Source organism: Pristiophorus japonicus, chromosome 6 (assembly GCF_044704955.1).
Source record: "Pristiophorus japonicus isolate sPriJap1 chromosome 6, sPriJap1.hap1, whole genome shotgun sequence".
NCBI lineage: Eukaryota > Metazoa > Chordata > Chondrichthyes > Pristiophoridae > Pristiophorus > Pristiophorus japonicus.
In genome coordinates, this window is record NC_091982.1 from 17,046,629 (window position 1) to 17,070,289 (window position 23,661).

The 23,661-nt window shown below is 45.3% G+C and overlaps 1 protein-coding gene across 2 annotated transcripts; it reads left to right on the plus strand.

Moving 5' to 3' along the window:
• Positions 1 to 23,258, plus strand: LOC139265563 (cysteine and histidine-rich domain-containing protein 1-like). Of its 2 annotated transcripts, XM_070882638.1 has the most exons (11): positions 1 to 295; positions 2,147 to 2,196; positions 8,131 to 8,187; positions 11,406 to 11,569; positions 12,326 to 12,429; positions 14,543 to 14,604; positions 15,789 to 15,859; positions 17,457 to 17,562; positions 19,522 to 19,641; positions 20,792 to 20,854; positions 22,729 to 23,258. In XM_070882638.1, the coding sequence occupies exons 1-11, from the start codon at positions 232 to 234 to the stop codon at positions 23,011 to 23,013; spliced, it is 1,146 nt and encodes a 381-aa protein (XP_070738739.1). In that variant the 5' UTR covers positions 1 to 231; the 3' UTR covers positions 23,014 to 23,258. The 2 variants fall into 2 exon arrangements, with proteins under 2 accessions (XP_070738739.1, XP_070738740.1); XM_070882639.1 differs by lacking the exon at positions 20,792 to 20,854.
• The last annotated feature ends 403 nt before the right edge of the window (positions 23,259 to 23,661 follow it).

The window sequence follows — 23,661 nt, forward strand, 5'->3', positions numbered from 1 at the left end:
CAGAATCACTTGAGGGATCGCACCATGTGTTGTGTGACCTTCTTTGGGCAATACCCAATCCGACCCCCTGCTCCTGAGCGCTGGGGAATTTCTCAACCTCCTTATCTCGCTTTATTTCCAAGCCGGCAGAAGATTAATCTGGAATATCCCGATCCCGCATCTATTTAAATTTCAGGGAACCGGATCTTGCCTGGTGTTCGTGGAGACCGCACTGGAAGTGAAAGTGACGCGATGGCTGAAGTGTGTTATAACCGAGGTTGCGGGCTGCTCTTCCAACCTCACAGCAACGGCGAGGGTAAGTCACAACCCTTGCACTTAACCAGAGTGTCTGTGTAATCCGCACAGCCCTGCTCGCTGCTATTGGCACCGGCGGGCTCGAGGTAATTTATTTTTGTTCCTGAATTTTGTCCATAACCTTCATTGTTTTGGAGGCCGTTCAGAAAGCTTGTTTAGGCAAGGCAGTTTATTTCTGTTCCAAGCTTGTTCTGCTGGTCGCCATGCGGGTGAAAAGACCGCCTTCTTCTCCCTCAAGGTACAGTCAAAGAGCCCATGTTCCACTTGTGTCCCTCTTCCCCCGATTCGGTGTTGATATTACTTACTACGGTTGGTATCTTTATCCTTGCTGCCCCTCCGAGGCTGACACTGCTTGTTTGAGTCACTAATGCTGCCCCAATGGCTCAGTACTAAAGGCATTACCCTATAATTGTACTGGCCCAAACCATAGAAATTTACAGCACAGGAAAACATTTGGCCCATCCCTTCAGTGTCCTTGGCTTAAAAGCAAATTTATTCCCACTGCCCTGCCCGTTCCCCACAATCCTGTATCTTCATCTGCTTCAAATGTTTAGCCATTTTCCCCATGAAAGATGTGATGCTCTCTACCTGAACTACTCCCTCTGGCAACACATTCCATGCTTTAACAGTTTTCTGGGTATATATATTTCTGCTAACCTCTTTCAACTCACTTAATGACAATTGAAATCCACAACCTTCTATCACTGACTCCTTATCATAGACTCCCCAACTAGAGGAAATAGTTATTAAATCTCCTTTTAGACTTCCCTGCTCCAGTTCTTTCTTCTAATTATAGTTTCTCATCCCTGGAACCATCTTGGCGATTTACACTGTGCACTCCTTATAATTTTTAATCTAACTAGTACCTTGTAGAAATGAATCACTACTCTGTTGTATTTTATGCCCCTGTTTATAAAACCCCAAATGTCACTGGCCCTTTTATGGCTTTATCTACATGCTCTTGCACTCTCTATTCATCTACACCCTTCAGTGCCTTTTCATTGCCTTTCATTCTCTGTTTTCCCCCAAAAATGCATTACCTCATACAATTCTGCATTAAATTGCACCTTCCACCTGCCTGCCCATTCCTCTTGAAGTCTCTAACAGACTTCCGCTCAGTTTGTCAACCCTCCCTCCCGCCCCCACTGTTGTGGCGTCATCAAATTTTGTTATCATACTTCCTATGCACTCATGATTCCTTTATACATGAAGTTCCTCCAGCCTTCCACAGGCAATTGAGGAATTCAGATTATTCAATCCCTTCTCCCGTCTGGCTAATGTCAACATTTCCACCTAAGGGCCATCCATTGAACCCACATTCAAAGAGAATGGACTAAGATTGTAAATGGTCACTTGACTGGCTGGAAACCAGAGTGTATGATGTATCTAATGCTGGTCTTCCTGTCCACACTGTAATGCGGTATTACACTGCGACATTTTGCTTCCCCAGCATTTATTTGTTTAAATTGAGAAATCTATTTGAAGGGGGGGGCCAATGTCCATCGTGTAGGACACCACTGAGTTTAGAAAGAATAGGTGAGAAGATGCGGTCAGTCAAAAGTTGTGATTGGACAATGTTGGGACAGAGCCTGTAGATTATAGGAGGAAGGAAAAAACAGTGGGATGTAAAGAGTTCCAGGTGCTAGATGAGAATGAGTTAGCGTAGGATACAGGTTAATGCATCTTGATTTCATTACTGTACTGGCATGGGAGCGGCACAAATAATAACACCACACATCACTCCTAATGCTGGTCGGGATCTTGCACAATTTTTATCAGTTCTTCGCTTTTCACAGTTGTGCACTTTTACTTTTACTATGTTCTATAAGTTTTTGACTCTTTTCTTCAACAGATGCTTGCTGTTACCATCCAGGGGTTCCTATCTTCCATGATGCACTCAAGGTAGGTTCAAAAGCACAAACTATTTCCAGATATAATTAAATCCTGCTAAACACAATGGCCTAGAAATTGGATTGCGTGCGAAATGGATGCAATCTGGGTGCAGCGCACGGTGTACGCGTTTAAAGAGGCCAGCAGTAGGACCGTGATAAATTGGTCTGCCGGCCTCATTATTTATTATTGCAGGCTCCAAAGGCAGCTTGCCGGTCGCGGGAGGTTAGCAAGATCAGCTGGCGACCTAAGGTGAGTCTGAGGGAGGGGGCGGGGGGATGGCCTGTTCCTCCTGGCTCCACATTCAGGTAGGTATTGTTTTCAAAACTTAGCCTTTTGGTGGTGGTCTCTAATGGCCCCTTTAATAATCACTGGTTAGGCCACTCTACTGGTGGTAGTGTCCAACAGGGAAAGAGTTTGGGCCACCAGCAGTGGACAATAAATGCCAGCTTCACCCGCATCCCAAAACCAAATATAAAAAATACTTCTAACTCATCAAGAGGTAGGTGGTACAGTCTGCATGACAAAACTGCCCATAATTTAGGACACATTGCCTCAATCACAGCCCAAAGAATATTTGGTTTAATAAATGGAAATCTTATATTGAGCAATAGAAGACATTGTTGATTCTGGAGATGAGGGGGTTGACTTATGAAGATAGGTTGAGTAGGTTGGGCCAATACACATTGGAGTTCAGAAGAATGAGAGGTGATCTTATCGAAACATATAAGATAATGAGAGGGTCGACAAGGTGGCTGCAGAGAGGATATTTTCACTCATAGGGGAAACTAAAACTAGGGGACATAGTTTCAGAATAAAGGGCCGCTCATTTAAAACTGAGATGAGGAGGAATTTCTTCTCAGAGGGTTGTAGATCTATGGAATTCTCTGTCCCAGAGAGCTGTGGAGGCTGGGTCATTGAATATATTTAAGGCAGAGATAGACAGATTTTTGAGCGATAAGGGAGTAAAGGGTTATGGGGAGCGGGCAGGGAAGCAGAGCTGAGTCCATGATCAGTTCAGCCATGATCTTATTAAATGGCGGAGCAGACTCGAGGGGCCAGGTGGCCTGCTCCTATTTCTTATGTTCTTATGTTAAATAGTTTCATGTTAAAGACACAATAGGGAAGGATTTCTACTATGAGCTGAGTGTAGCAAGCACATAAACATATTTATAAACCAGGTTACAATTTAAAATAAATAGGTTGATGTGTCTGCTATCTTATCAAGGGGCATTTGATATGAGTGTGTTAAACGATTGTGCAATAACATTGTTCACAGTCATTTCCAGGCTAAAATGTGGAAAGGCCATGTGTTACATTAGATATAATTAATTCTGAAGTACTTTCCAAATATTTTCATATGTTCAACTTTGTTACAGTGTAATTTTTCTCCATTTTATACCTCCTTTCCTGAAGTAGCTGGTTCAGTAACTAACGTGCACTTATATAGAACTTTCAAGGTAGCAATATAATCACAAATGGGGGAGAAACAGGAATAGAGCAAGAATTAGGAGATGAGACTGAAGATGTGCTCAAAGGTTTTGAGAAGGTTATGGAAGGCAGTTTAGGAAGAGAATGTTAGAGTGCTGCACTGTGGTGACTGAAGGCTGTACCACTGGTGATGGAGCAGGAGTAAGGGAGAATGCACAGTAGGCCAGTGGGTGCAAATTGGGATGTTGGGCAGAACTTGGGAGAACATGATTGTAGAAATTGAGAATGAAGTTATGAGTATAAGGTATGGACATAGGGGGCCATACAATAAAGGTGGAAATCGGAGATCTTGCTGATGAATAGAATGCGGCGTTTGAAGCACAGTTCAGGGTCAAACAGGAAACCAAGGCTGCACATGTTGTGTTCAGACTGAGTGTGCAGCTGGGTGGGGAATGTAACTGGAGGGTAGAGAGTGCAATTTCTGAACAGAGCCAAATCTGATGCTTTCAATTATGCCGGTTAAGCCTGAGAAAGTTCTAGATCATCCATGATTTATGTCAGCGAGGAGGTTGAAGAAATGAGGCCCCAGTGAGAGAGAAGTGGGAGGAATGTCTGAGGTGGTTGGGGAGTACTGTGGGAGGGCAAGTGACCGATGCAGTGGTCGATGTGGCAGAGAATGCCTAGCTTGGAGTAGAAGAAACCACCAGCTCCTCCAAGAGGGATCCAAGTCTACGATAGTGGCAGGAATGGAGATCAATGGGGAAGTAGATTAAAGTGAGGTGGACTGAGAGGAGCACATTGCAGAAGTGAGGAACATGGGTGGCAGAGACTAGAGGAGCAATGGAACAAAAACCTGAGCTGAAGAGGAAGTAGAGCAGGACTGGGAGATGGCCAACAGGGAAGGAAAGACTGAGGCATCAGCTAGTATACATAGGTGTGAATTTATGTATAAAGCGTTGAAAAATTTACACATTTGCAACTAATTCCTTTAAGTGGATACCTGTGAATTGCAGTCAGAATTTGGAATTTGGACCTACCCAGTGTTCGAGAGTCTGGGACCTGTATTGTGATCAGAGAACAGAGCCTGTCTAATGATCAAGTAGAATCAGCATGGTTTTATGAAAGGGAAATCATGTTTTTCAAATTTGCTGGAGTTCCTTGAGGATATAACAAGCAGGGTGGATAAGGAGGAACCAGTGGATGTAATGTATTTGGATTTCCAGAAGGCATTTGATAAGGTGCCACATAAAAGGTTACTGCACAAGATAAAAGTTCACGGGATTGGGGGTAATATATTTGTATGGATAGAGGATTGGCTAACAGAGAGTTGCGATAAATGGGTCATTTTCCGGACAGCAAATAGTAACTAGTGGGGTGCCGCAGGGATCGGTGCTGGGTCTTCCACTATTTACAGTCTATATTAATGACTTGGATGAAGGGACCAAGTGTAATGTAGCCATGTTTGCTGATGATACAAAGATGGGTGGAAAAGCAATTGTGAGGAGGACACAAAAAATCTGCAAAGGGATACAGAAAGACTAAGTGAGTGGGCAAACATTTGGCCGATGGAGTATAATGTGGGAAAATGTGAGGTTATCCACTTTGGCAGAAAAAATAAAAAAGCAAATTATAATTTAAATGGAGAAAAATTGCAAAGTGCTGCAGTACAGAGGGACCTTGGGGTCCTTGTGCATGAAACACAAAAAGTTAGTATGCAGGTACAGCAAGTAATCATGGAATGTTGGCCTTTATTGTAAGGGGGATAGAGTATAAAAGCAGCGAAGATCCTGCTACAACTGTACAGGATATTGATGAGACCACACCTAGAATACTGCGTACAGTTTTGGTCTCCGTATTTAAGGAAGGATATACTTGCATTGGAGGCGGTTAAGAGAAGGTTCACTAGGTTGATTCTGGAGATGAGGGGATTGACTTATGAAGATAGGTTGAGTAGGCTGTGCCTATACTCATTGAAGTTCAGAAGAATGAGAGGTGATCTTATTGAGACATATAAGATAATGAGGGGGCTCGACAAGGTGAATGCAGAGAGGATATTTCCACTAGTAGGGGAAACTAAAACTAGGGGACATAGTCTCAGAATAAGGGGCCGCCCATTTAAAACTAAGATAAGGAGGGATTTCTTCTCAGAGGGTTGTAAATCTATGGAATTCCCGACCCCAGAAAGCTGTGGAGGTTGGGTCATTGAATATATTTAAGGCGGAGATAAACAGATTTTTGAGCGATAAGGGAATAAAGGGTATGGGGAGCGGGCAGGGAAGTGGAGCTGAGTCCATGATCAGATCAGCCATGATCGTATTAAATGATGGAGCAGGCTCGAGGGGCCAGGTGGCCTAATCCTGCTCCTATTTCTTATGTTCTTAAACAGACCGGACAGAATCATGTTGGAGTACAGTTCCATGGGCACTGGCAGCTTTTCGGTTCCTCATTCAAGTGTCTTTGCGTGAGCTTCCACAGTGAGTGTTGCAGGCTAGACAACTGTTTGGGCATCACAGTGGAGCCCAATTATATCCTCATCTGGCATCCACACATGCACTTCCCTGCAAGGATCACGTGATAGTTAATCATGCATAACTTCTCCTTCTTAGTCTCCTGAGGCCAATTGTAGTGTCCCTACCAGGAACCTTAATGGTCTGTATGGCTCTCTGCCGCTGAACTATAAGGGAGCCATGAGCTAAGAATATTGCTCAATTCCATTTAATTCTGTGCAATGTATGTGTGATTTTGAACATGAAACTCCTCATCCCTTTTTGTCTGGTTCAAACATGGCACTGTGATTATCTTTCTGTAATATGGCCAATTTTGCCTCTTGGTGTGACTTAGTGGCCTAAGTTTCTTTATTCACACTCCCAGTTATTGTTCCCATCTTTAGCCCCTCATGCCATGCCTCATTCCTAGTATCTCTGTTGAGCCAGCCCCTGGGGATGAAAGTGACTGACATTCTGACATGTCACTCCAGGCAAACACTTGTGGGCCACATAGCTTCACCTTCTGTGTAACTCAGTGGGTGAGACAGAGGGTGGAAGTTTGCAATTATGAAGCTATGCCCCACTACTCTGAGTTAAAACACAAGCCCTGAATAGGAAGGGGTAAATTGAGCCCAATGAAAAGTGGCAGTGATAAACTCTAACAGGTGGTGCTAAACTCAGCCGTCCAGTTGTTCCTGGGACTGAAATCAGAGAATGTTCCTTGCGAGCTGAAGAAGAATAATGTAACCACGATGAGCTCCCTACTATATGTTTCCAGTGATCCATACTTCTGGCTTTATAGAAACCTGGTACTACATCTTATTTATATTAAGTCACACATTTCCTAATTTAAATATAAAAATAGTACAATCACACAATTAATTTTTTCACCAGAGCTTTCCCACCTCTTCTCCTGAAGCTAATGGAGTATGGTCCACGGGTCCTAGCCACCTCCAAAGTGATCATTCTCCACATGGGAACCTAAACAGTGAGTGTTGACAGGATATTTTACCACGGGGCATCGGAAACAATCTGCTCCTGTTCTCATCTAATGTCTGCACACTTTCCAGCAGAGGTCACTGGATAGTGATCAGGAATTACGCAGAATTACAGTATTTAGACATTAGGACATGGAAACCGGCCCTTTGTCCCAAAAAGTCCATGTTGGTGTTCATTCTCCACATGACCAGTCGCCTCGATCCCTGGCAGAAAAAGAGTTAGGACTCTTGCAGTAGTGTGTGCAGCTGAAGTACATCCATCTCAGGACTCGACCGTTACGAGATGTCCCAAGAGGGTCACATTGACACATAGCAGGCAGTAATCTCACACATTGCCACCACTCTGGTAACACCAAGGGAGAGCACTAATTTAGGGTTAAATATTCATACGGAGGTGTCATCTTTTGATGAGACGTTAAACCGAGGTCCCGTCTGCCCTCTCAGGTAGACGTTAAAGATCCCTTGCCACTTTTCGAAGAAGAACAGGTGATTTTCCCCTGGTGTCTTGGGCAACATTTATCTCTCAGCCAACATCACTAAAACCACTTAATTGGTCATTTATCTCATTGCTGTTTGTCGGACCCTACTGTCTGAAAATTAGCTGCCATGTTTCCCTACATCACAATAGTGACTACATTTCAAAAAGTACTTCGTTTGCTGTGAAGCGCTTTGAGACTTCAGGAGGTTGTGAAAGCAAGTTCTTTCTTTCTTCTATCAAGTAGGAAACATGGTAGTAAGAAGGAATAGGAAAAGTAAATACCTGGAGAGAGTCTCCCACTTACTTTCTATCATTACCACCTCATTTATGTTCAGTAGTAGTCATGTCTGAATGTGTGGCCTCCCTGCAGCATTTCTCCCTGCCAGCATGGCAGGAATTCAGGAACCCAGTACCTGGGCTGATGGTGCTGCTGTTGGGTCCTTCTGGCTGTTGCCCAAAAACAACAGCCATCAGACCTGCAGGCCTGATGCTTGTCAAACTGGGCGGGTGAGAAAAAAAGTAGAATGACTATAATGGTTTTCTGTTTCATTAGGGATGGTCATGCTGCAAAAAAAAGACAATTGACTTTTCAGAATTTCTGGCAATCCCGGTAAGTAGACGTTACTGTTCTCATTAATAGGGAATCTCCGGTAAAGTCAGATCGTCATGTTAGTTAATATTTTTAGAATGAATGGGGCCAATTTTCTTCCCCTATACCTCTGAGTGCAAGTGGTCTCTGCCCAATGGGAGCTGAACCCACCCATAGAATGTCCCTTGTGTAGGGTTTGCACCCAATGATTGGGATTGGGGGCAGGGCAAACTGTCCTGCTGCTGCAGGCCTGAGAAGGTTGCAGCAGCAGTAATGGCTGTCGGCTTTTCATCCAAAAACATCGAAGAAAAGGCCAGCAGCTGTGATGTTTGTCCCACTGGCCACGTAGAACAAGCATCGGGACTGCAAGCCTTTTTGGTGTCTCCAGACATTTGCTACTTGCCCCTTCTCATATCCTTCAAATTTTAGGGGGCCTGGTTGTTGTGAGTGGAGCTACTTTTGGTCCTCTGTCAAGCAAAACCCCAGGAAAATCAGGCTGCAGTTCTGGCGATATCATTCGTGTCTCATTAACCATCACATTTACATACTTGTGCGACTCCGGGTGCAGGCGCTCCTCTCCACCCTCAGGGTATCCCAGCTGAACCTTCCTTATACGGATCTCACACAGCATCCACAAACACACATTCAAGCAGGAGTCACAGGAATATGAATGAGCAAGAGTAGGAACCCTAGCTGAATTATCTTTTTCCCCTATCACTAGTCCAAGTGCTCAGGCCAATTAAACTGCTTGCACTATACTGGCTGAGATCAGCTAACTCAACACAGACCAGGGCCAAACCAGGCACCTTTCTGGTCTGCATAACTCAGTACCACTTTGGGTAGCGCCATCAGGAAGCGCTCCCATTTAGAGTTTGTTTCCATGGATTTTATTTTTGCTCTACCTTTCAGTCTCTTTGTGGTGCATATGACAGAACAAAATCTGTATTTCAGAAATTAAAAATCTCTACATCTCAGGGAAAATTCCCTGAATGGTTGCACCTGGAGCATTGGTTGGGCAAGCGAGTGAACAGGTCTTAAGGCCCTCTTCTCACCCCATTCGTTGAGAGTGGCATTTTGCACCCAAATCCTGGTTTCTGCATAAATGGCTAGCATGTGTTTCATGCAATGTCCTCATTAAGTCCCTCAAAATGATTTAAATCCATACATTAGTGCCAGCTGGCCCTATTTCAACATTTTCACCAGGAGTGCATCAGCCTCAACAAGTACCTATTTTAAATGGGCACTAGAGATAAGGACCAGTCAGCCATTTGCGGAATGCAACCCTAAAGGTAAGCCCCATTAGTATTTTCACAAATTAATTTTCTTGCATTAATCAGTTGATTATCAGATTTACCCTCTGTAAACTAGAGGTGATCCAAAACTCGGCTGCCTGTATCCTAACCCGCACCAAGTCCCGCTCACCCATCACCCCTGCTCGCTGACTTGCACTGGCTCCTGGTTAAGCAACGCCTCAATTTCAAAATTCTCATCCTTGTTTACCAATCCCTCCATGGCCCTCGCCCCTCCCTATCTCTGTAATCTCCTCCAGCCCCACAACCCCCTGAGATGTCTGCGCTCCTCTAATTCTGCCCTCTTGAGCATAATCGCCTGATTATAATCGCCATGCCTTCTGTTGCCTCGGCCCCAACTCTGGAATTCCCTGCCTAAACCTCTCCGCCTCTCTTTCCTCCTTCAAGACGCTCCTTAAAACCTACCTCTTTGACCAAACTTTTGGTCACCTGCCCTAATTTCTCCTTATGTGGCTCGGTGACAAATTTTTTGTCCCATAATATTCCTGTGAAGCGCCTTGGGATGTTTCACTACATTAAAGGCGCTATATATATATATATATACAAGTTGTTGTTGATGTTGCATATTTTCCATTGTGTGGGATATGGTTTTGGCCTACTTATGCATTTGTCCCAGTTTTTTTTGTGGGCGAGGGTTGTTACATTTTGAATCTGTGGCCTGCTCACAGCTGCAGTTTATATTGCTGCAACCCCATTCAGAAGACTGGCATCCTGCTGGGTATATCTCCTTTTGCTTGTTTTGGATGAAGGTCTGAGGAGGGTGATCTGTTCACTCCTGCTGACAAAGAAGGATGTGAGGCAGACTCCCCACACCCACCCTACAGAACCAAGACACAGCTACCTAAGTATGTTTGACCTGAGTATATATACCCCTGGAACCTTTTAATTTTTGACCAGCAGAAAATAAATGTAAAATGTATCTCTCAAATCAAACAAGGCTTTAAATCAAGGATGCCTGCCGTGTCAATCTAATAAATGCTAGGCCAAATGCATTTGTCATCAGACTATAAATTTTATTAGCTTTAGTGGAGCATCCATGGAGCAAAGCCAGCAATTATCAAATAATAATAATCCAAATGATTTTGGAGTCAGTCACTGAACATATAAACGCTAACTGCTGCCATCACAGCTAGTTTGTCTCCTAGAATGAATACTGTGGCTGAATGAAATGCACAAATCCCAGCCTGGGTGATTTCTGTAAATTAATCTGATTCTAATCCCATAAGTACCATAACAAAAATAAACCATGGATAAAAAATAATATTTTGTCACATACACTGCGTGGGAGCTCTGCCAGTTCCAGAATCCCTATGAAGAATCTATCCTTATATATTTTACATGATAGTTTAACTAGGCCAATGCCTTGAATTTATTTTAATGAATTTCCAGTACAGTACTTCCCAAGGGATAGCTAATGTTGCTGAAACCTGATATGCAAAGTTAGGTCATCTGGTTTGATGCCTCAGTAATGCTTTGCTAACCAAATCATCTATCTTTTCTGAACAATGGGCGTTTCATTTTTATCAGCCAGGTGCCAAGGACTTTGTGCTAATAGATTAAAGAAATGGTTTATGATTGCTTTCCCATCAGGGATCCTCCTGCTAGGATAGGCAAGCCTGTTCTCTGTACTGTATTGAATCTTTGAGATCTATTTTGGTCGACAATTTTGATTAATTGTGAATGTACATTCTTTTTGTACTAACTTGACTTCAAAGAGAAGGAAGTTTTACAATTCAGATCAATAGTCTAGAGATTGCAAGTTAAGTGAAGTATTGTAATCCATTGAAATCTGCTTTTCTATGTTTAAGATTCTGCTTCATTTTACTTCTTACAATTTTTAATTTACTCCTTGGCCAAAAGACTAGCTTGTAGGCCCTGGATGAAGTACCAGATTGATGGATTTACTTGAGCATTCTTGCTGTGCCTCAGGGATGCACTAAAGGCCACCACTCCAACATAAAGCCTCCAGATCCTCTGAAACCCGAAGTGACGTGCAACAAGGATCCAACAGATAACTTGAAGCCACAGATTGGCATTGAGTACATCATCAAGGGACCCAAGTCAGCAGAGTCAATGAGGAGAGAAAGACCGAGGTACCATGGGTGTTCTGTTTGCACACAGTAATTGGCTTAAAGCACAGAGATAACCTAGCAAATGCCTGCTTGACTCTTGTATTCAAAAGCTAAAATGACAACAACAAGGAATAAAACAGTATTATGAATGGTCTGAGCATTGCCAAATTAACCCAAAAGATTGGGATTAATTGTTGGGCCCAACCTGGATATACTGATAGCTTTGGCTACTAATTTCACCATTGTTAATTTGACAAACATTTGCACTAAATTGGTAATCTCATTCAAAGATATCTATTTGGGAAACAGAATTGCCACATTGCTGCAAAAGGAAACATTTTTCTGAGATTAGTTAAGGCACCTTGTTGGGACAGTGCGGAAAGAGTATTCTCCTGCATCTAATTGGTGCTAGACCGGATTTTGGGAGTGCTTGATGGAGCAGGAGAGCGGTTTCTTCTGCATCTAACCCATGCTGTACCCAAACTGGGAGCATTTGATGAGAGACGGCGCGAGATGGGACAGCATTGGAAGCTTCATTCTCAATCTCGGAGCACCTGGTAAAACAACACAGAATGAGTTTGTTCTACTTCTAACCCAGGCTGCACCTGACCTGAGGGTGTTTGACAGGGCAGGGTTGAGGGAGATTTACTGTGCAGCTGATCTTTTCTCCACCTGATGTGAGTGTGCTGATGTTGACTTTGAATAGCACAGAGTCACCTGTTAAAATAGTAGATCTGAAAACTCGGCCTTGTTAATTGTTTTCTTTTATTCTGATAGTTCTGATGAACCGATGGTAAAACTGCCTCAGAAAGTCTCTAAGTCGCTGCAAGAGTCCCTGAAGAAGCTCAGTGAGTCAACTCACGGAACAGCCACAAAGATAGGTAAATACTATAGGAACCAGTAAGTAGACTCTAAAGGCTGAATGTTAACTCCCAAAAACGGGTGTGTGGTGGTCGGGCTAGAGGTTAAAATGCAAAAAATTTGAAACAGGAACCCAGCCCGCCTCGAACCTGCTCACTTCTGGTTTTAATGGAGGAGCGACGAGGGGCAGGCGACCAGTCCACTCGCCGGAGGTGGGTTGGTCATTTAAATATTATAATGAGGTTGTGTGCCTTCATTTTAACAGTCATTCTATTTTTAACTCGTGTCGGCCAGCTTTCCCAGGTGAAAGGAAGCGAGAAGAGCTGAATCCATGTCTAAGTGCCTTTACAGCACGGCATAAGGGTCAGGAGCAACAGGAGTGTTTCCTCCAGGCCCAACAAGCTATCCAGTAGACCCCACTAACTGCCATGATCTGTCTGCTCCCTCCTCCATCATAGGATCCCCCCACACCCCTCCCCAACCACCATTGGACCCCTCCCCCGACCACCATCTGCCTCCCCTCTCCCCTCCCCTTCCCCCCCCCCCCCCTGTGATCAGACCCCTCAACCACCATCAGAATCCAAACCCCCCCCCCGCCACGATCATAACCCCCCCCCCCTCATCCATCGTGATTGGAACCACCCCCCTCAATCGGGATCCCTCCCCACGATCTCTCCCACACCTCCCCACTAAACCTACCTGTTCTCCTCAGCCGTGGCCTTGTGCTGTAGGCTTCCCCGCCCAACAGGCCTCCCGCCTGTCAATCAGGCTGCCTGTGGGTGGCAAACTGACAGAAAAAAAATTAAAAACTGCAGTACATTCGGGAAACCTGTTCTTTCAAGTTCCCCCACCTCAAAACAGTATCCCTGCACAGAACGCGCCTCCAGGCCTAAGAATCCATCCAGCCCTAAGAAACTTCATGTTGGAATCGCTAGCAAGGTCAGCATGTAATGTCCATCCTTAGTTGCCCTTGGGAAGGTGGTGTTGAGGCTTCTTCCTGAACTGCTGAAATCCATATGGTGAAGGTACTCCCACGGTGTGGATTTTGATCCAGCAACAATGATATGTCCAAGTCAGGGTGGTGAGTGACTTGGAGGGGAACTTGGGGGTTGATGATGATCCCATGCATCTGATACCCTTCCAGGTGGTGGAGGTTGCCGGTTTGGGAGCTGCTGTCAAACATTCTGGAGGCAACTTCTCCACAGGTCCAGTATAATGTCGTTCCTGTGGTGCTGGAGCAGGGGCAGAGATTTAGGAAAGGGTTGTATAAAGTTAAAGAAGTATTAATAGCATGGCTTGATTTTTCTTTCAGAGGAGGTAGAAAAAAGAACTCCGTGTTCCTTAAAGTAGGAGATCACCAGGTGGTGTAGGAGAGAATCCCATGATAGAATAATCATATGTGGACACTGGGCAGAGTAGGTTTGGTGATCAGGATGACATTTTCTTCCTTCAGAATTTGTTGTCTGTGGAGAGCTGTAGATCAGAGTTAAGGAGTCGAGATAGGAAGATGATGAATATTCTGAAATCTTGTTGGATTACGTTTGGACATCAAGAAGTACTTGATCAGAATTTTCCCTTGAGATTAAATGGATCCATGATGACCGTTGAGTTGTATGTATTTAGAAGGAATGAACCTGATGGGTCAAATGAGCCTTTCTCATTCCAGCCTCAGAATAAGGGGCCGCCCATTTAAAACTGAGATGAGGAGAAATTTCTTCTCTGAGGGTTGTAAATCTATGGAATTCTCTGCCCCAGAGAGCTGTGGAGACTGGGTCATTGAATATATTTAAGGTGGAGATAGACAGATTTTTGAGCGATAAGGGAGTAAAGGGTTATGGGGAGCAGGCAGGGAAGTGGAGCTGAGTCCATGATCAGATTAGCCATGATATTGAATAGCGCTGTAGGCTCAAGGGGACAAATGGCCTACTCCTGCTCCTATTTCTTATGCTCTTATGTTCATATGTAAACTGTAAACATATTACTAATTTTTGAATCAATGATAATGATCCATCAGTTCTTAATTATTAGATTGGCCGATGTTAGAGGTCCCTGGGAGGACTGTTTTAGCAGTAACTTATAGCTAGGTTATATCAGAGAATTACTGAAATAAAGCTGTGTTATCTTCTATTTCAGAGGAAGACGCCAGTGGTGGAGTTAAAGTGGGCACCGTATGTAAAAACGCTGGCTGTAAGAAGGTGGGTCTCACATTCTAACTCCCTTTTATTCAAGTTAAGGCTCTGTTTTACATTTTTTCTCCCCTTTCATCCAGACTTTGTCCCCACACTACTCTCCCCAGCTAAGACTGCAGGCAGGTGAACTGCTTCCCAGGTCTCTGCCGTACACTTCTGGAGGTGGTCCGGATGACAATTCTTTCTCCAATTGTTGCTCTTTCCTTGTGGCAAATTGCTTGGTATTTGCTTGGGCATGAATCGATGACCTGCCAGTCCATGGGGCATTACCTCATGCCACCTTCTGATCTGTCAATCAAACCTGTATCCCAACATGGCTTTGCTGATGAGGACAGAGTGAGTTGGGAGGAATGGAGGGAGGTTGTATGTGGAGGAAGCATCATTATCAAGCCAATCCTGTCCTTGCCACCAGGATTCCCAGTAGAAGGTTTTCCCAATTATGACACTACTTATTGTTGCATTGGCTGAGGTCAGTTAACTCGGCATGGATGGAATGGAACCTGGGACTTTCCTGGTTTGGATGCTTCCATGTCACATCAGATGGTGCATCAAGAAGCAGTTGAGGATGCTGTCTTGCTATATTCATCTTTCAGATAATTTGTGCTTTTATGCTGCATTTTTCTTCTTTATTTAATTATTTTTCTTCTTTCATTTGGGCCTCAACCAACCATGCACCATTCATCGAGTACAAGGGTGGGCAATGCTGGCCAGTTCCAGCTGTCAGCAATGGACAAGTATGTTAAGGGTCCCTTAATATTTTGATTTCCCTCCCTCCTCAATTATAGGCCTGACATAAGATTTAAGAACTTGCAGTATACAGAACCCTGTCCCTCATCTCATGCACAGCCAATAACAGCAACAATTTCATTTATATAGCGTTGTTATCATAGTAAAAGATCCCAAGGCACATCACAACAGCATTATTGAACAAAGTTTAACACCAAGTCATATAACGAGATGTTAGGACTGGTAACCAAAAGCTTGGTCGAAGAGGTAGATTTTAAGGAGCGTTTTAAAGGAAGAGAGAAAGAGGTGGCGATGTGGAGAAGTTTAAGGAGGGAATTCCAGAGCTTAGGGTCTACCCATCAAGGATCATCATTGAAATAATAACACAAGGGACGACCCAGGACATTTCCTTAACTTTGTGATGTTCTTCCCTGTAGTTCTCCTGTTTCATTTTTCTCTGACAGACATTTCAAGGGCCAGACAGCGATCAGGAGACATGCAGCTTTCATCCTGGAATACCCATCTTCCACGAAGGGTGAGTTTTTAAAACAATAATATACAACTCCTCTGCCTAAGCCATTGACCCTTACTGGGTTACATTTCCATGGGCATTTCAGTCCTCCAATATCTTGCCTGAATGGCTATTCTTGATATGTAAGACAGTGAATGTCATCAGATTATTTGACTGTAGAAAGCATCATGGCCATGTCTGATCCCATTCTTCCCCCAATATCCACACACTCATTTTTCAGCAGAGGTCGATGGATAGCAATTCTCCCCAACCCAGGGACATGTATTGGACGCCGATGGTAGTGCCCATCTGCTGTCTCAACTGAGATTGATTGGGGTTAGAGCTTGGGATCTTGCTGATCCATGCGGATTGCTACCATGTGGTGTAATTACCAACTGAGCTATTGGGAGCTCCCTTCGCTGCAATGACCATCCCTCCAATAAACTCCCATTTGTATATATTTTGCAGATATGTCCGTGTCTGACAGAAACAAGATTCCAAAATATAATATTGAAAACTACCATTGAAAACAAAGCATGGACAAATATAGACGAAAGGGTAAATTCATCTCCCAGCATTCAGTTGCACCGGAAGGTAGTACGGGCTGGGGGATTAGGACCACAACACTCACTTGGGGTGCAACTCAATGCCGGGGAATGGTATCACCGTGTTTACCTATAAATCTCAGCACTTAAAATGGCCACTACAGGTGTCATGGTAGCGCAGTGTTTTTGACTTTAGCTACTTTGTGCCACAGAGCACCGGGAGATGACAACTTATTCATGTTAGCCGTGCGTTATGGAAGGTGATGACCTGGGCAACTGCTTCTTAATAGGGATGGAGCAAGGGAATATTGAAGAGAGTTACTGTAAGGACAGAAGGATGAATATTTTGGAGAGTCACTGCAGGGAGAGAAGGAAGGAATACTGGAGAGAGAGTGGCTGAGAGGAGGAGCGTCAGAGGGAGAATCTTTGCAAGGAGGGTGTATCTGGGAGAGTGTCACTGCAGGCAGGGAGGGGGGAAGATTGCAAATACTGACTGCAAGGAGAGAGAGAGAAAACATCACAGACAGTCACTGCAGCAATGGAGGTAGAGAACATCGAATGAGGGTCACTGTGGGGAGGGAAAGACACTGCCAGCTATCCTCACAGACCTTCTATCAGTTGGTTATAGAACAGCATTGTAATTGGGGATGGAATGTGGCAGAAAATGGCAGAAGAGAAAATGAAAGAGAATTTATATTTTTGAATTGCTCAGTTAATGCTTTATGGAAAGCAAACTTAGAAGAAGCTTCAGCCCTTCGGAAAAATATTGTGGTGACTTTAAGGCCACTGCGTCCTCAAAATCTTCCAATAGTTGGATGAATAACTGCTTAGGAATGAGATTGAGAGACAATGATGATCAATAGAAATTTATAAGGTATCAACTGTTCAATATGATGCAGGATGTGATGTTAGAGATTTTGCAGTTTTCCTTGAGTGACCGTTTGAGGGCAGGGAATAACTTTGCTGAACCGTTTTTCTCAGGAGATGAAATGGTCAGCTAGACACTGTGGAACTGAGAGGTTTGGGCTGGATGGACCAAATAGCATTTCTCTTTCTATGTTTTTATTTTCTAATAGAATGAAATATTGGAGCTGCTGTAAGATAAAGACCACTGACTTTGAAGAGTTCATTGAACAGCCTGGCTGCATCAAGGGAAAGCATCTCTGGACCAAGAAAGAAGCGGTAAGCGCCATGGGGAATTCTATCTGGTCTGTTGCGATAAAAGCAGCCAGTTCTGGATGAAACAATTCCCGGTTTGGTACAACTAGAGCTGCAGGTTGAATCCAGTCGGCCCACTGTAATCTATTACAGGTTCGACCTCCAAAATCCGGAGTTCCGGAATCCAGAATGTTCCGGAATCCGGACACTGAGCCAATCCGTGGCGGGGTCGTCTGGAAACCAGAAAGTGTTCCTATATCCGGACCACCCCCCCTCCCCCCCCCCCCCCCCCCAGCCTCGGTGAACTGACTTCGCCACAACCCGACTTTGCCCCGGCCCCCCTCCCTCCCCTTTACCTCGGCTGCCCAACCCTACCTACCTCGGGCCAGACAAGGAACCCCTCCTCGGCGGCGGGGCCCACCCAAACATTTCCTCGGCGGTGGGCCCACACCCGATCAGATCCTCGGCGGTGGGCCCACCCGATCAGATCCTCGGCGGCGGGGCCCCGCCCAAACATTTCCTCGGCGGGGCCCCGCCCAAACATTTCCTCGGCGGTGGGGCCCACCCGATCAGGTCCTCGGCGGTGGGGCCCACCCGATCAGATCCTCGACGGTGGGGCCCACCCGATCAGATCCTCGGCGGTGGGGCCCACCCGATCAGATCCTCGGCGGTGGGGCCCACCCGATCAGATCCTCGACGGTGGGGCCCACCCGATCAGATCCTCGGCGGTGGGGCCCACCCGATCAGATCCTCGGCGGTGGGGCCCACCCGATCAGATCCTCGACGGTGGGGCCCACCCGATCAGATCCTCAGCGGTGGGCCCACCCGATCAGATCCTCGGCGGTGGGGCCCACCCGATCAGATCCTCGGCGGTGGGCCCACCCGATCAGATCCTCGGCGGTGGGCCCACCCGATCAGATCCTCGGCGGTGGGCCCACCCGATCAGATCCTCGGCGGTGGGGCCCACCCGATCAGATCCTCGGCGGTGGGCCCACCCGATCAGATCCTCGGCGGTGGGCCCACCCGATCAGATCCTCGGCGGTGGGCCCACCCGATCAGATCCTCGGCGGTGGGCCCACCCGATCAGGTCCTCGGCGGTGGGCCCACCCGATCAGGTCCTCGGCGGTGGGCCCACCCGATCAGATCCTCGGCGGTGGGCCCACCCGATCAGGTCCTCGGCGGTGGGCCACACCCGATCAGATCCTCGGCGGCGGGGCCCCGCCCAAACATTTCCTCGGCGGTGGGCCACACCTGATCAGGTCCTCGGCGGCGGGGCCCCGCCCAAACATTTCCTCGCCGGTGGGCCCACCTGATCAGGTCCTCGGCGGTGGGGCCCACCTGATCAGGTCCTCGGCGGTGGGGCCCACCCGATCAGGTCCTCGGCGGTGGGGCCCACCTGATCAGGTCCTCGGCGGCGGGGCCCACCCGATCAGGTCCTCAGCGGCGGAACCAACTGATCACTGAGCCGATAGGAAGCCATCTGTGTTATTTCAACTGGCATGGCGTATTGGCATGTCTAATGTGCTGTTGGTACGGGATGTGGGTTTGTGCACATGGTAGCCTTTCCCCGCCCTCTCCATACCGAATAGCATCATCTGAAATTCAACACACACGAGGAATTGTAACCTATCACACTGGTGCAACTTGGTATGGCACTTACATCCATTCTGTCCACTCTCTCCCCGGTTTCTATGTGTATTTTATAAACCACTAACACAACTGACGTAATCGGATTTTAGAATGCAAATTTTACTAACAGAATCAATATCCAAGTTGTGAGATGTTCAACTCACAACTGAATCATGAATCATTCAGTATAAAGAGAACTATACCTGTATTGCCATAGCTGTGTGATGGTTATTTTACTGTGGTTCCAAGCATGTAGGACAGCCGTTACCTTGAGTCGGAAACTGAACTGGCAGTTGATGTAAAAGAGCATTTTTCACCCACTGGTACTTACCATGCCCCATCTTCCTGTTACAGGATAAAAAACTGGTTGGCTGCCGGCATGATTGGCACCAGACTGGTAGTGTGGTGGTCTTCACAATCTATGCAAAAACTTCGAACCCAGAGGTCAGCTACATAGATGCTAACCGTACAATGGTAAGTGCGACATCATTTAAACCCTAGAGTTTAAAAGCCTTCAACAAATTATAGATGGGAAAATCAAAGAATCTTAAGCAAATCAGAATTTTTTTTTTTTGAGAAACTTTAGTGGAAGTGTTTAAGCATAAAAGATACCATAAAGGAGACTTTGATGAAAGTGCAGTACCCACTTTAAGTTGTTTTGGAGAAGATGCAGCACTAACATTGGGCTAAAGCTTGGTAGGTTCAAGGACATAGAAGGCAGGTATTTAGGACCTGATTCAACCTGGGTTCCACCAGTGCATCACCTCTCTGGACCTCCAATGAGGAACAGTATGAAAAGTGGTTGTGCCTTGCCAGGGACATCATTTAAGGATTGTGTCAACCTGGAACTAGATTTGAGCCGAGCTTTTCTTAGATTTTTGCAAAGAATTCTGATCCTCAAGCAGCTAATTCCTAATGTTATGAAAGTGGATGGAAACAACTACTTCTAACATCATAAAGAACATAATAAAGGTTATAGCAAGTGGACTGCCTTGGCACTTTGAAAATGTGGTTTTGTACCAGGCTGTAGTTATACTAGAGGTGCTGCAAAGCCCCAAGTGAGGTCAGGAAGGTGTCTCACATCTCTCACTTCAGTGTACTCTGGAAGAAAAGAAAGACTTGGATTTATATAGCGCCTTTCACGACCTCAGGACATTCCAAAGCTTTGTAGCCAATGAAGTACTTTTGAAGTGTAGTCACTGTTGTAATGTAGGAAACACGGCAGCCAATTTGTGCACAGCACGCTCCCACAAACAGCAATATGATAATGACCAGATAATCTGTTTTTTAGTGATGTTGATTGAGGGTTAAATATTGACCAGGACACCAGGGATAACTCCCCTGCTCCTCTTCGAAATAGTCCCATGGGGTCTTTTACGTCCACCCAGGAGAGAAGACAGGTTTGCCGTCTCATCCGAAAGGCGGCACCTCCGACAGTGTAGCACTCCCTCAGCACTGCACTGGAGTGTCAGCCTAGATCTCTGAGCTGAGACGATTACCACTTACGCATCAATGGATATCCAAAATCTCTTTGCTTTGAAGTTGAAACCTTTAATATAGCTGCAGTCAAAAAGGGGGAAATTGATACCCACAATATTTATTAGTTTTGTTCTGTCTTTTACAGTTGACTATCCACATCATGTTTGAACAGGATAAAGTTTTTCACAAAGTATTAAACCTGTGGGGTGTAAGTATTCTTGCTGTGTTTTTTTTCCCGTTTTCTCTCTCATCTCTTAAGGTGTTAACTCTCACTGAGGGTACGTTCCTTCCAATACTTCCCCACTATCCATTAAAGGGTATATTTTATGTGAGTCTAGACAGCAATGTCAGCCAAATGTAGCACCTCTACTGCTTCCTTACTGAGATTGGCTAACTTGATACAAGCCAGGGGATTAATCCTGGGACAGAGCTGGTCTGCAGGACTCACCTCCATGGTGGCCAGTGACTGTGCTATTGGGGCTCTGAACATTTCTTTGCGACTGCGTTATCACACCACCTTTTCACTTTTGGGGCCTGGCTTGTATCCTGGCCCACCTCCTCTCAGAGGCTCACAGCTCTCACTCACTTTGCAATGAGCGCTCCCTGCCGGTTGAGCCGATTCCCCTCTCTGGCGCCGCGCCCCTGTGCCATCCTTCCGACACGTGATCAGAGTGCCTGCGGCGGGGGGGGGGGATCCTTCAAACAGGTGCCTGAACGTGTTGACGTAAACACGTACAATTCCACAGTGCCGCTGTTACAGAACAAGCCAAAGGGACAGCATGGTGGTGAGTCACACTTCCAGCAGTATCCCAGCACGTGCATGGGTGCTCGTGACTTCACTCACCTTGGTCAGCCTGCTGACGGCTTTAAAAATGATCCAGCACTAAGTGGTTAATAGTGGCCATCTGTTTCTGCGGAGTGCCCAGAATTGGTGTGAGAAGCAGGCACACCCATCTCTCTGATACCTGTAAGTAAATACCTGTTTTCTTAAAAGCATTAGTAAAACATTCTTTACATGCAGCACTTTCATGTTATGAGTATTATATAGTATAATAATTTAGATGGGGAGGTCCATGATTACTAATTGATTTGAAAGGGGTCCTTCAACCAAAAAAGTTTGTTAACCACTGAATAATATCACTAGTATTAGTGGGACCTTGCTGTGCACAAATTGGCTGCTGCATTTGCCGACAGAACAATGCAGACTGCACTTCAAAGTAATTAATTAGCTGTGAAGTGCTTTGGGACGTCCTAAGGACATGAAAGATGCGACACAAATGAAACTTCTTTATTTCTTTCAAACTGTTTTATCCTCCCACCATAGATGGCACTATTGCTCTAAAACTCCCAGCTATGTTCACAACCAATAAGATTGTTTGTAATTCAGATTTCCTGCCACTGAGGAAAGTATAATTTTTATTTCCATTTGTTTCTTTCTAACTTTTACATCTTTTCTTTCCGTATTTCTCCCATCCATGCTCACCTCGGCTGCGACCACATGCCCATGTTCTTCCCTGCCATCTCAGGTTTCTTGCCTCCATGTAACTAGAGCTGGCACTTATGCTCTTATTATGTCAGGCCTCAGACATCTGCCCCCCCCCCCCCGCCCCGACCACCAGTCCATACCCATTTACAGCTCTGCATCTGCCACTTTTGCTCGGGCACAGGCTGTCCCTGCCCTGCTCTTGGTCACCCAGCCTGCACTCTTTACCTCTGTTGTTAACTGCATTTGCCTACTTGTCCACACCAATCTAGTGCCCTGCACCTGCTGCATTTGCCAATTCTTGGGCTGCTTGCATCCTACTCCTGGTACTCCATACTCCTTACCTTCCTTGCCAGCTGCTGATTTTGTCTTAGGCTTCTGCTTGTGCATTGTCCTCATCCAACTCTGCCAATTTCCTTTCAGCAACACTATGGGAGATGTACTAGTTTATAAAACAATGAAAATTAAAGGCGTGCAGTCTCCTAATTTAAGACCCCCCTTAAATCCCATTTCTTTAACCAAACCTTCGGTCAACCCTCCGAATAGCTCTTTTGGCTCGGTCTCACATTTTGTTCTTCCGATTACACCTCTATCCTTAGGTCATTGATGTCAAGAAAAGCTTTGTCAATATGGGCTCGACAAAAGTGGAAATCAGCCTTAACAAAATGGATCCTGTGACCTGGGCCAAACTTGAAATGCCACTTCTTAAAGTTGAAGAGAAGGAAGAGAAAGAAAAGAACGAAAAAGAAGAGAAAGAAAAAGAAAGTAAACCTTTGGCCCGGGCGAAGAAAGAAATGTACTTGGGAGATGAGCCACCGCCTCTCGAGGATGATGAGTCCGACGATAGCTTTGGACTGTCTGATACCGATGAGGAATTTGATTAACAACTCATTCGATGTTGGGTAGCAGCATTCAAGACTCCACAATATGAACAGTGAAGGACTGTGATATTACGCAGTTTCACTTAGCTGATAGTGTCTCTTTGATTATTTTATGGCAACTGTTTGACTTACTTTTAAGACATTCTGGAACTTAGTATGCAGTGTGGACCATCATGATACAGCAAATTCCTGCAGATCAGAATGTAAAAGACTAAAGATTGAAAATAAATGATCATTCAATGACAGCATTGCCAGAGTTCAGACTGACATTTTTATATATTATATGTGGCAATAAAGTAAGAGACATCTCAAACCAACTGTAACCAGGACAAATGTCTCTTCAAGTTGTCTCCCATAGTAACGGGGAGCACAAGAAGAGAATTTCTCACTGTCCTGATGACTCAGAAGTAGATAGGAAAGCATTATGAGCTGTAAAGTGAGAATTTTCTACATTTATGCTCAATTGTTAAGGGAATTAAATATGAGGACAATAGAGAAGCTTAAGCCTGCAGTCTAGAGAGAAAGTTCATAGGACCATAGAATGGTTACATAGAAACATAGAAACATAGAAAATAGGTGCAGGAGTAGGCCATTCGGCCCTTCTAGCCTGCACCGCCATTCAATGAGTTCATGGCTGAACATTCAACTTCA